This window comes from Ooceraea biroi, chromosome 2 (genome assembly GCF_003672135.1).
Source record: "Ooceraea biroi isolate clonal line C1 chromosome 2, Obir_v5.4, whole genome shotgun sequence".
NCBI classification, from domain to species: domain Eukaryota; kingdom Metazoa; phylum Arthropoda; class Insecta; order Hymenoptera; family Formicidae; genus Ooceraea; species Ooceraea biroi.
In genome coordinates, this window is record NC_039507.1 from 9,436,410 (window position 1) to 9,450,343 (window position 13,934).

The 13,934-nt window shown below is 35.0% G+C and overlaps 2 protein-coding genes across 2 annotated transcripts; one reads left to right on the forward strand and one right to left on the reverse strand.

Moving 5' to 3' along the window:
• The first annotated feature begins 5,468 nt into the window (after positions 1–5,468).
• On the forward strand, positions 5,469–6,920 carry LOC105282465 (30S ribosomal protein S11, chloroplastic). Its single transcript, XM_011344420.3, has 4 exons — positions 5,469–5,825; positions 6,083–6,311; positions 6,453–6,518; positions 6,657–6,920. Exons 1-4 carry the CDS (start codon positions 5,590–5,592, stop codon positions 6,762–6,764), a joined length of 639 nt encoding a protein of 212 aa, XP_011342722.1. The 5' UTR covers positions 5,469–5,589; the 3' UTR covers positions 6,765–6,920.
• Positions 6,921–8,185: 1,265 nt separating this feature from the next.
• On the reverse strand, positions 8,186–12,919 carry LOC105282472 (plasminogen). Its single transcript, XM_026975594.1, has 3 exons — positions 12,421–12,919; positions 10,775–10,926; positions 8,186–9,160 (listed from the first exon to the last, which is right to left on the reverse strand). The coding sequence occupies exons 1-3, from the start codon at positions 12,686–12,688 to the stop codon at positions 8,819–8,821; spliced, it is 762 nt and encodes a 253-aa protein (XP_026831395.1). The 5' UTR covers positions 12,689–12,919; the 3' UTR covers positions 8,186–8,818.
• Positions 12,920–13,934: the final 1,015 nt, after the last annotated feature.

The following is a 13,934-nucleotide window of genomic DNA, read 5'->3' on the forward strand; positions in this document are numbered from 1 at the left end:
GAAACGTCTAACAACGCCAACTTATTTCTAGCGATACTTTGAACGCAGTTGTCAGTTAATTATATCTATTCCATCGATTTCACGAAAAGCTGCACTTCTGTACAAAAAATATAAGATGAGAAATGTATAAGAATGGAAAAATCGAGATACGAAACTATGCTTGTGAAATGTCAATTTATAAAGATTTTAATCTTACATCATACTTTACATTTATTATAAGGAAACAGTCAACCTATCGCGAATTAAACATGCAGGCAGTCGATATTAACTTTTTTTGGCTGATGATAATTTGAAGAGTGCAGACGTGTTCTATGTATTCAATGAATGTTCTATCGTGGCTCTCTCTGTATCACTTCGTTGATCGATACTTTTTGTTGAATGTAAGATGCAGGATACAGGAGGTAAATGCGGGCTCGAGAATTGCGCTCTCGCTTCTCTCGGATTGCCGGAGGAGTCTTATAATGTACATATATGAAGGGAACTCGGGGAAAGCAGCGAGATAAAACGAGCGCGCGCGGGGTCTATCCCGATAGTAGTCGCTTTAAGAAATATTGGGGAAAACTCCGCGGGTCCTCAAAGAATGAGAGGTACACGGCTGCTGTTAAACGGGGGAACCGTACAACAGATACTCGATACTGTTTCTCTGGCTAAACCGAGCTTAAGTGCTGTGAATACTCGCTGACTTTCCCGCGACTGTCCCTCGCCGATTTTCCCTCGCGACGCTCTCGCTGTTCCTCTGCGCACGCGGAACCTCGTTTCCTATTGAAAACCAAATTTCGCTCGTCGGCGCCGTCGTCGTCGCCGATGATGTTAAATCCGATATAAAACTTTTCGCTTCAACGTGGTCGCAATGACATCAAGCAGGAGAGAGGCGGAATATGCGAACGATGCGGCGGGAGGAAATTTCATTTTTGCACATCGGTTTTTAGTAATCGCCCGAGGCGAAACGAAAACATTCACGTGTTGCGAAAATAGAAAAAAAGGAGAAAAAATATCGTGTGGGAAATAGAGAAAATGAAATAATATAGTTTAATTGAAGAAATATCTTAATCTACCAAAAACTGATCTTTCGAACAGTTAATATTATATGAATAATTTTCTAATTGAGAAAGACATAAATCACACATATCTGAGGAAATCAATATCAATAATACATTAAAATGCATGATTCAAGTATCTATAATTTGTGAGAGAGATTTACATTATTACATAATTTTTCATTAAAGAATTTTATAAATTATTTCACTTTTATAAATTTTGCACTAGTAACAAAAAAAGATATTGCAGAAAACATTTCATTTGTTCGTTGCAATATAAAATTTTAATGTATCGAATGACACCATGTGAAAATCTATATTCTATATTTTTTGTTTAAATATTTATATCGAATATGAGCAGAAAAGTGGATGAGTTACGTTTACAAGCTATCAATATGTGGCAATGTGTAGGCTGGATCATGTAAATAGGCAGGCGTAAACGGGTCTCCGAAGCTTTCTCAGCGTAATTCAGTAATGGTCTTAGGGTAAGGTTCATAATAACTGCGTAAATGAGAGGGGTCCCGTAATTAATTCGAGTACACCCGCGAAAGAGGAAGATAGAGACAGAGTACATCCCGCGCGAAGCGTGCGCAACCCCGTCGTGTACGAGGTAGATTCTACCTTAAAAGCCTCCTACAAAGCCACTGAATCAGCGATGATAATTTGTTAATTATATAGCGTGAATCCTTTCCTCTTACGTGTATAACCGATTCGATACATAGTTCGCATGAGGCAGATTTATTCTCGGTATAATAACGACTCTTGTTTTATTACGCTACTTGAATGATTAGAAACACATGATAATTCGGATTTCTCAGTAAAATATCGCAATTTTTCCTGCAAATATTATTCCCTCTTTTTCTTTTTCTGCTTTGCAAACATGATTTTAGTTTCGCATCAGAAAGAAAAATTTATTATACAACAAAATATATGAAATATTCCAGTGCGATGTAATATTATAGATTCTAACCGTAATTAAAATGCAAATATATTTCTGAATAGCATTTCAAAATGCGTGGAACATGTATAATTGTTTTGCAAAGTATTAAATTTCATTTAATAACGTCGATTTAATATGCACGGGGGAGGCTAATGAAAATTTAATTTATTTAAGTAAAGTTAATTGCGCGCGCTTCGTGCGGTTGACACATTCGCACTTGAGAAAGATATGTAAATTTAAATTAAGTTTTAGAAAAATCTTGGTTTTACATTAAAATCCAGTAAGAAGTTTGTGATCGAATTGCGACTGTCTGAAATTGCGTAAAGCACAAATAATTATCATATTGTCAATGTCTTCAATTAAAGATATATCAGAATTTAATTGGAGCACAATGCTTTTTTTTTATCAAATCGAGCAAAACTTGCAACGAATTGTCCGTACTGGAGTATTCAGTTCAGCCAAATAGGATCTGCACGAAAGTAAGTTTGCAAAGCCGTTACATGCCTATACTACTATATATCCTTTTGCGGTCGAAATCGGGAATGTAACCGTCAGATTTACTCAGATATATCGTAGATTGCGACCGCATAGGATTAACTTGTGTTCTTCGTTCCCGTGTATGTCCGTTTATTGAATTTTCTTCTTCTAATCGTCAGGATTCGAACTTTGTTTCAGATGTTGGTAACAAAATTAGTGGCCGATCCTGCGGTTGTTTCGGTGAGTAACAAACACAGACTTCTATAATAGAAGTCTATGGTAAGAAAATCAGAAAACAGTTTTAAGTGGTAGATGCTTCCTTGTGTGTGCGAGAATTAGGCCACTTCATTTTGCTACGTGTATACACTTTTGCATACATATTCTGTGCGTGTACGTAGAGAAACTAAATGGAACTTAAATGGAGAACACGTGCCTGTGGTTAACATCTGTACTGCTGAAATTCGTCAAATTTTCTTAACTAAGAGAAGCGCATATCATCAAGAATTGCTAGTGCACAATAACGTTGCAGTAGTATTATTCATGTGTTATTACACGCGCAGAGAAGCCACGAACCAGAAATGGCTCGTAAGAGAAATGCGGTAACGCAATCTACGAATAACCTGATAATAACTAATATGTAATTCTGTACTATTGAAATCATGCGCATTGTTCTGAACATTTCGAGCGGTCACACTAATGAAAGAAATTGAGAGCTTTGGTAACAGATTGGTCATCAAAACGACTATATTAATAGCCGTAAGTATTCCTAGCGAATATAATAGAGAATAGCTGATAATTGATATTCGAACACACATACACACACACGCGCGCGCGCGCGCGAAAATGAGGGAAATACTGAAGTTCTAGGAAATCTGCCATACTATCGTTATGATATATCAAATTATGCGATAGGAATCATTTTTATTAGGCATTAACATTAAGATACATTATCAAATTTTAAACATTTCTAATTTATTCAAAATGTTTAATTTATAGTAAAATTGGAAAACGCTAGTTTTTTGTACACAGAAGAAAGACGTACGTGTTTTACCCTTTTAACGATTTAATTATTGCTTTTTGTCGATATTGTGGATAATTACTGATAAACATAATTGATAAACTGATATAATCAAAGTAAACAGAATTAAATATTTCTGACGAGTCGTTCGTTTGGTATTCGTCTGGTACTCATCAGATATGTATACATAAAGAACTTTAATGTAATTATTTTTCATGAATTTGCACACAAGTTTGCGTATCACGTTAATGTAATATAAAGCGCGGCCTGTGAGTTAACTTGGGCTTCCGCGTTAATCGATTAACAATACTTTCTTCAAAATTGTGCTTTCCTATATACACGTAGAATGTGTTACATTGATTGAATATTTAGATGGTATCTAAACATAATGAGTAAATAGTAAATATGTAAAAATCTGTATAATATACATATAGTAATGAGAAGTGACACCACAAAGAAATCATCGTTAACGCGTATTTATGCAAAGAGAAGTTTTCAATTAATTTGTGTGAAATCTAATCATTGTCGATTTACACAGTAAATATATGCGCACATACATATCGAAACAAGCATTACCTGTATCAATATAATTTGATGTTTAATATTGCATTACTCACGATTAAATCCAGGTGTAAATCCAAATTACTGTGTATTAATTACACACATTTGCAATGAAGAGGTTGCGAATGCGATATGTCCTTTAAGATTATTTGCATGATTAATCATCATTTCGTAACATTGTGTCCGATACGCATCCTCCTACTGTTTGTCAATTAGTAAAACTTAATTCAGTTTTGCTAATTAAATTAATGGTATAATGAGTTGTTCATTTTTAATTATTAATATATTTTTGAAGATTATATGAGATAAAGTACTTTAATATTTATACTTCAATCACTCTATGTTTTTATTTTACAATGCGTATTATTATGCTAATAATGTAAAATATAATTATTTATATATTTCCTTAAGGATATGTAAATGAAATATGGCAAACTCGATCACTGTTGCATCAATTATTTATCTACTCGAAATATATAAATAATTATATTTTACATTATTAGCATAATAATACGCATTGTAAAATAAAAACATAGAGTGATTGAAGTATAAAGATTAAAGTACTTTATCTCATATAATCTTCAAAAATATATTAATAATTAAAAATGAACAACTCATTATACCATTAATTTAATTAGCAAAACTGAATTAAGTTTTACTAATTGACAAACAGTAGGAGGATGCGTATCGGACACAATGTTACGAAATGATGACACTCATATTTTTACACTCTTTCTTCCGATAAGATACTTAATGTTTGTTTTTAAAAACATGATTCCGTAAATAATGCAGATTCGCTTCGTACGACGGAAACGTTCTTATGCATTTTTCAAAACGCCTGGTACAACTGCGTACCCAGAAGGGGCGTTTTGCATCTCGAAAGGGTGCGTGCATTATTGATTAAAAGACGTTCCTGTAGCACGATAATTGGATACTATATAAAATTCTTTTTCGCTCTACTTTATCGACAACTCGGAGTCTCGCAATGCACACAACCGGCCCTCAGTCCCTGTCCAATTGCGAATATGATTTTCGATTAACCAACGACTGAACGCACAAAAATTCTGAATATTACAAATTTATATCGTGCTGCCCGTTAATATTTAAATTACAACGCGTGATCCAAATATGATATCCAAGTTACACAGCTACTTGATAAAGCGATAAATGTCGAAATTCTTTCCGCATCAGAAACGTAGCGGTACAGAATCTTAACGCAAGCATCAAATGATATTAATCCGTCATTTCGGCCATCGATCTCGAGGCACTCCTCGAGATTCCGGAATACCGACGGTTACGTCGAACAGTCAGACCGCGTGCGAGAGGTTGTCAGTGACAGATGATAAGTCAGCTGTTACCGAAGCACGTGACCACAATCGTACCGCTCGTGTTTTCGCTCCTCGTAACGGTGCGAGAAACGCAGAGATGGCGATAGCTTCAGCGACCATCTCCACGTTTGTTTACGTCTGCTTGCTCTGTGCGCTCTACTCGCTCGTGCTACAGTAATTTCCTATGAATTATCGAGGTATCGCTTGGCGAATTCGGTTCTGATCAAAATGATGAGGTCCGTTTTGCGGCTGACGAGGTTCCCCGTATTGGCGGAGCGCACATTGACTGACGTTGGTGCTCCGATATTCTCTCGGTTAGACATAACCTCGAGGAACGTTTGCACCAGCTCGCGATGTGACAAGGAAGTACGAACGAAGTTCGAAAAGATGAGAGTTGGCAGGACATCGAAATACGACGAAATGTTGGAGGGAGAGACATCGTTGACTGCGACGAGCACGAAGCAGTGAGTATCAGTTGTAGTTACACTTGTACTGCTAGCCTTGTTCAGGTGTCCAAAATAACTTCAGACTTCTATTGTATCTCTAATTGTAATCTTCGAATCTTAAGCTCTGCAATGTAGAAAAGAATTCAGTACGCGGTCACTCTCGAGCGTACTTCTGTTTTTGTTAATTGCGAGTGATCTGTGAGATGAATGTACAAGGAAGTATTATATCTTCTTTATTAATCTAAGAAGAAATCTTTGTGCTTATTGTATTTCAGGACAAATCTGTTTCCTGACGCGGACACGCCAAACCGACTCTTCAACGGAGTACCATATACTCAACTGCATATTGTCAATATAAAATCCACTCCCAATAATACTATTATGACTGTTACTGATTCTGGCGGTCGGGTAATATCTTTGCATTCAGCCGGTGTGGAAGGTTTCAAGAACGCTAAGAAGGGTACAAACATCGCTGCCCAGCAAGCAGCTATAACGTTTGGTAACGTAAGTATATATTCAAGACAGATTCTGTAAAGGTCGGGTGAATAAAATGCAATGTCTCATATCGATATACAATCAGACTTAAAATATGTATATATTTATTCTTAATTATTCTAAAAACATATTTGATTATGTATCGTATAGCGTATTCTTGAATATGGCGTAAATACAGTGAGACTACGGGTACAAGGGCTTGGTGCAGGTAGAATGGTGAGTGTTTGAATATTTCTGAAAGATCATTACACTTCCATTTTACAGACTGCATGTAATATTTATGTGTAATAATATATATGTAATTCGAATTTGAGTAATAGATGATGAATATATTAAAGATTTTATTGTTTTCAGTCGTCTATAAAAGGTCTTCAAATGACGGGGTTGAACATTGTGTCAATTACGGATGATACTAGAGTATCCTGGCATCCACCAAGGCCAAAAAAACAGAGAAGAGTGTGATTATTAAATTGTAAATGTAGATGTTTATTAAATTGTAAACATATTGCAATAACATACGTTAATGTATCTTATAAAAGCCCACGATGCATTATTCTATCTTATAAGTTTTAATTAAGATATGTATTATAAAATAAATAATAATTTTACTGATTGAAATTTCGTTCAGTAAATTGTTGCTGCAAATATCTCGTTGCCATCTTAATGAAGTTTATATATTCAGGATGTGTTGAATGATTTACTTCAAAGATTAATTTTATATTTTTCTTTATTTGCAATTATAATAAACATAATTCACATATCGCAACATTATCGCATAATAACGGAATAGTTTTACAAAACAAACTATTCTTTGCATTTAACGTTTCTTAACAAAATATATAACTATACAATAATAATTATACAATAATAATATAATACACACACCAGCGCGCGCGCACGCACACACACACACACACACACACACACAGAGTTAAAACAAGATAAATTTGTACTCTTCCTACTTTTTTATAAAAATGACTAGATTGCAAAGGTTTTTTCCTGCTCTTTTGATAGAGAGAGTATGTTTTATTTCTATACATTGTATTTTGATTTGTCGTTATCTGCAATTTTACGTTTTGTGTTATAATCATTCTGCATATGAATAAATAACGTTCTTTATGATACACATGTACAGATACGCTTTGCTTTTTTAAATACATCCTAAATATCATTGCAGTTCGCTATTTTTCTCTCTCTACCTCATTCGCTCATATTTCGGGCTTTGCCTTGAAATGGATAATCATTTAATATCGTATGATTCTGCCACGTTGCAGAAATTCACATATGAGACATGTGCGCATATATTTTTTAACGAATTGTCGTTTATTATTAAATTCTGTTTATTCGAAAATAACTTTATAATCGTGTTTGTTCATTCTGGCAAACGTATTTTATTTCCCCGAATAATGAATATCCGCCAGCTATGCATATGTATATGTATATGTTTATTATTGTACTCTGACAGCGAAAATTTATGCTAAAGTTGATCAGTAATTATTTTTTTATTTTGACACGTAATCTTTTGTTATCTAAATAGCGTTCAAAATCTTTGGAATAATCGGTTTCAAGGCATATAATAAAAATATTTTTTTAGCGCGATAATATATGTATTAGAACTGACATATTGTTTAATCAAAAGTTTTACAGTTTTAGATTTTTAATGCAAATCATGTTCAAAAACTTCTTCAACATTGTACTTTGTAACTTATTTAATCCATTATATTGAAATAGAATCATACTTTGATAGTTTGGTAAAAAGATTATCTATATATTATTATTTGATAATAAAAGATTATTAAATATTTTATATTTCCATGTCTAAAATTCTGAATTATATATATATATATATATATATATGTATATATGTATATATATAAATTTGATAAAATCTTTTATCGTATAAATGTTTAAATATATTTTACGCTAATAATGTCTACATTACGTATTAATTATCGCATATAAATGTGAAATGTGAATAAATATAAGACGTATTCCACATTTGTGGAAAAATCTATATCATTGCACAGTAGATATCAGATTTTAGACAAGAATAAACGGAAAATATTGATTTAACTATGATACAGATAAATACATATCAAGCGTTCCAGAAAACTGGTAACGTCTATCGTCATATTTGTCACTTAATTATTTAATTAGTAACATAAATAACAAATATATTTTACATATAGCCAAATATAAATAAATATATATTGATAAGACCGCCGTGCAACGAATTCGAAAAGTAGAATACTGCGTCTTACGGACGGTAACAGCCCAGTATTATCAATTAACATTTCTAATGTTTGATCGACTCTTTCTTCCCGCTTATATCATAGTCTGTGATAGAAATTTGAGGAAAAATTGTCAACCTGCATTAATAATAATGATCTCATTCTCTCATTATGTATGTATATAATCCTAATCAAATGCAGTCAAATGTGTTTAAATAAACGCAGAAACCTTGATAGCTGAGTTGAGATAAAAGTTGGTGATCATACTTTCTTCCACGTGACACTTTATCGGCTTCTTTGCGTCTCTTGCGTGATCCAAGCGACATAATCAGACACTCTCGTATAAATACCAGGAAGTCGCGGTCGGCTACATCCTATACCTGTTGACACCACCCCGATGACCATCAGGGGATCGGCCGGACGATTTCCGACCATCAGAGGTCCACCGCTGTCAGCCTGTGGAATAAAGCGCAGTCGTCTCCGTAAATATCTGTGAGCTACCATAGTTATGAGGTATGGTTGTATGGTGATATGGCGCGACGTATGTTCTCCACTTGTTCTGATATGAACTGTAGGGTTGCGAGATCTATTGTGGTGGGTCACGGTATCGTTGTACGTGAATCCGGTTTATAAATCTCGTCGCTGAAAATTCTCAAGGTGGAAACGAGCTTTTGCTGGCATGGCGTTCTATGTGTCACCGATTTATTTTACGCATTAATATTGCCCGAATGACGCGGAGAATACATAACGCTTCTGTTTGTTGAGAATCGAAAAGACTTTTGTATTATTTGTTACTGGTAAACAATTGTTTTTATACAGATTGTATTTGTATTTCTTGAAGAATATTGTTCTATTTTACGAAAATGCTATTGACTGACTGTCTATAATCTGACTATCTATTTGTATGATCCATTAAACCTTCTAAACGAGTAAATTAAAATCGCCGCAAATACTAACAGAATTTAACCTGCTAATTAAAAAGGTAATTAATTCTTTTTTAAATTTTTTAATTTTAAACGTGTTATGTAACCCCTTAAATCCGCGATTGTGCTATATCCAATATATCTTGAAATCAATTTTTATGGTTGCCAGTTCTAGTCCCCGCGCAAACGAGGCAAACAGGAAATCTAGCACATCTCAATTCCCACCGGAATCCTCAGCGATATTGTACTTTCGTCGTTTCCGTCTTCCGTGATATATTTCAAAGCAATACGTTCTCGATTGTTTTCCCAAGAACATCTTCGTCTAGGGGAAATAGAAATTACTGATAAGGGAACATCGGAGACGCGGAAACGCACTTATTGGAGACAAAATCGGAGGGTGGTATTCTCAGTTTTTGTTTCGACTTAGTAATGCTATTGTCGGGAGAGTTGCTTTCACAAAAATTACTGTTGGTCTTAATGACGTTAATTTGTTTTCGCGGCAGAAAAAAAATTATTTATTCTTATAAAGAAAATGCTGGCTAAGGAAATAAGAAAATGATAGATTCCTCACACATGTAAAAGAAAAAGTATAATTTTTAAATGAGTACCTATATACGTTTATTTTCGCATTGATATTTTATTCTTCTTAACATCTTTATAGGTAATATCAAAGCAATTAAACAATTATAGCAATTCACACGTTAATTATTTTAATCGCAAATTTTTGCAAGTTTATTGTACGCATATTTAGATATAAATATAATTAATCATTGAAAGCTGGAAAATGCTATTTTCCTGTCACCATACGTGTACGTGATAAAACGGGTCACTTTCCAATCATCTAAAAAATTCTTTATGCCTCACCAAGCAGTTAAGGATGATAACGCATAAAGCCCATACAATACTCTACCTTGCTTTAATAAACGTTATCGCTATTTTTCCAGTTGCTGTTGCAATTTCGTGTAAATAACGGCCCAGGTTAGAGATCTGGAGAGCGTTGTCGCGATGCAATTATGTACGATTCAATTATCGGGTACCAGTATCATCCGGCACTGCCGGTTATCATGCCCGAACAACATTGTACGTGCGCATTACCCCACGGTACCGTGGGTATTTATTGAAATTCACGTCGTGGCCGGCCGATGAACCGTGAGTTCCGCGATCGGGGCGATTGACAAGCGATGTCGAGCGAGCAGCGATGTGCGAATGCAAAAAATGCGAGAGCACCCATGCGAGAGCGTTTTGCATCCGCCAGGATATTATGAATATTATAAGATAGGTGCAATAGTGATGTGCATATAGACGCCCATTTACTTACCCAACAAGAATCCCTTCCTCCCTCTTCCCATCCGGCGCACATTTGCTTCGTTGCCACGCGAATCGACTTGCCTTGACTTGCGTACCATTCAGTGCAGACGGTGTTCTCGACAACACGAACATCCACCTTCTGTAATACGTTCGCCCGCTTATCTGAAACACAACGAGACGTTTTCAATGTACGCTGCAATTATAGGTAAATCGCCATTCGCGTTCCCTCGAGGCAAAGTATCTATATAGAAGCGCTTAACAGCTTAAACTTGTCACTTTAAACTTGATCGCGACAGCAACATTTTGGATATTATATTATCGACTGTTACGTGAGTTTGTATGTCGCTTACAGTTAAGCCGAGTTAAGTGAATCTTCAGTTTCCGTGTATTCAGCATAAATAAAATTACAGTGGCAGTAATAGGAAAGAGCGAATGGCTTAGCTAGACTCACTTGATTCGAATTGTGTAATCGGTCTTAATCGCGATCATGAAAGCAACAAAGTAATTATTGCGCTAACATTATTTCTACAATGATTGAATTCTCTGTTAATGGAGATACGTGTTTAGTAGTCGCAAACCAGAATGAAATAAAATGAATACTTTATGATCTTATTACCGAACTCTAAGTACCGATTACATTAAATTCAAATTGATTATAAATTGTATAGTTACTCGCAATTTTAATATGCGAGATGTTAAACATTCTATTCATTCAAACTTGTATCAAATAATCAACGGATTTGCTAAAGATGAAAAAAATCTTTTGCGGAAGTAACATGCAACTTGATGACTCTTGTTTTATGGTTGAGCCGACCTTGGCCATTTTATCGATTCTGCGCGAGTTGGTACATCCATCCGAGTTCTACGCTCGCGTAGAAACTTTGGTGATTATGGAAACTTTGGCGCGTGTTTCGTCGCTCCGATCGTTATCGTGATAAGATTTATCGAAACTTCAGGCTTACCGATGTATCTCAAGTATTTATGAAGACCCTGCTATTCGTAACTTGGTCGACGATCGAGTAGAATATCTTCGTGCACCCGCCCACGTTCTATATGTAGCAGGGATTTATTCGCTACTCGTGTATTATATAATACAATCGCATACGCGTGCAAACTACGAATGCAATATGTATCTCAAAATATGTCAATTACTAGTAACTGACAGAAGTGAAAAGTGGTTGAGAGTACTTGAACATCGTTAACGTTCGATTCTAACAAGAATCTTCGCGAGAGTTTATATCGGAATAATCGTTTCGGATTTCTTAAATTTAGATAAATCAGAAAGAAATGTTATGCCATTATAAAATACAATTATATTGCAAGATAGAACACGAGTGGACCCATTTGTGCATCTGTCGTTGTTGCATCGCTGTTGCATCACGTATATAACAGCATTTCAATATTTTTATTCTACTTTGTTACGTAAACATGTTGACATGATATTACATTTCGGCAAGTATGCCTCTCTTCAAGAGAGGCAGAGATCTTTTATCGTTGGGAAAGAGAGTTAAAATTCCCGTTACGGCGAATTCTAAACATTGCTGACATTATATTTGCAGAGGATCAAAGCCGCAGTTGATGTAATGAGCTAATCCCCGAACGCTCTGTCGTCCCACATGTAATCAGTATTGAAAAGATGGGCAATTATTTACTCACATTTGCTTCTATCCTCTCCGAACCAGCCCCAACCAGCTACCACAGCTTCCATGCCGCCGAAGGCGCTATACCCTGGTTTTCCTGTGGCCACAGGTAAACATGCGGGTTTCACGCTTTCCGACCAACTGATCGGTCTGGCAAGCTCCAGCAGGGCAATATCGTCTACATACTTGCCGCACCTGTGACCAGGATGTAACACCACGTTTATGATGCTTTCCTGTCTTGCGGCTGGCACTTCGGGTGCCTTTAAATCATGTTCGCCCAGCATGACGCGCAATTGTCCGACCGGAATCTTGTTCGTGTCGCTACAACAATTAAAACAAACAAAGAATTTAATTTACGAATGATGCTGTTATTTTTATCATTATTATTTATTTTTATTTATTTTTATTATTATTGGTATAATCAGGTGTATCAATGCCGTCTGGTATGTCTATATTTACAATATTAGAGGAAAGTCCCCGATTATGAGATACCATATCGATTTTGCCGAATGTAAGGAAATCTATAGGCAGAATTTAAAAATTTAATACGTTATCTTGAAGGGAATGTAATAAGCTTTAGGTTGGTGAAATGAAAAATCTAATTTAAATATTATTTTTTCTGAAAATTAAAAAAATTTGAAAAAAGAGCTTTACGCAGGATCGAGAAAGTGTGCTCCTAATATAAGATACCTCGAGAAATCGGTGTTAAAAGTGCAAAATACATCAGTATTGCAAGTAAAAAACTTTATTAGATAGTTTTATAAAAATACTGCTGCCACAGCCTTCGCCAAATCTTCACGATTCCACTGTCGACGCTTCCTCGTTTCTCTAACCTCTATAGTCAGATTCTATAAAAATTAAATACAAAAATTCGTAATATAAATTCGTATTAACTTTTCTTTAACCTTAAGTAGTATTTTCTTTCTTTTTATTACACTACATAATCTTCATATTCGAGCAATAATTATCTCATATTAAGAGTACCTTGAATATCTCATTATACGAGCCACACGCCTAGCGGTTCCGCGATCATGAAATCTAACCTCTACAATTAAGCAATTTAACAAATTGCGTATTTTCCTGTTACTACGATTCTACTCTATCATTGCATACTGAATTTATTGCCAACCATTTCTTTATTATATAATAAACAAGGTTTAAAGACTTACCTCAAGTTACTTTGACATGTTCACAATTTCACAAACCTTTTCTTGCAAAGGCTAAACGCAATAACGAACAATGAATTTTTCACTAAATACATTTTACACCAAGAGTAATAAGTTCATGGTGGAACTAACAGATGGTGCTCAATAGTTTAGCAGAAACCCCATTATCTCATATTAGGAGCATATCTCATAATAGGGGATTCTCCTCTATTATATTTCGTGATTATTATATTATGCGATTTACCAACTTTTTTATTTCTTACGTGCACGAAACTGTAGAGAAATCGTAGGAAAGAAGATTAATTATATAAATGAAAGACATTTTTATTAAATATTATGGAGCGATTTTTAACCCATGAACATA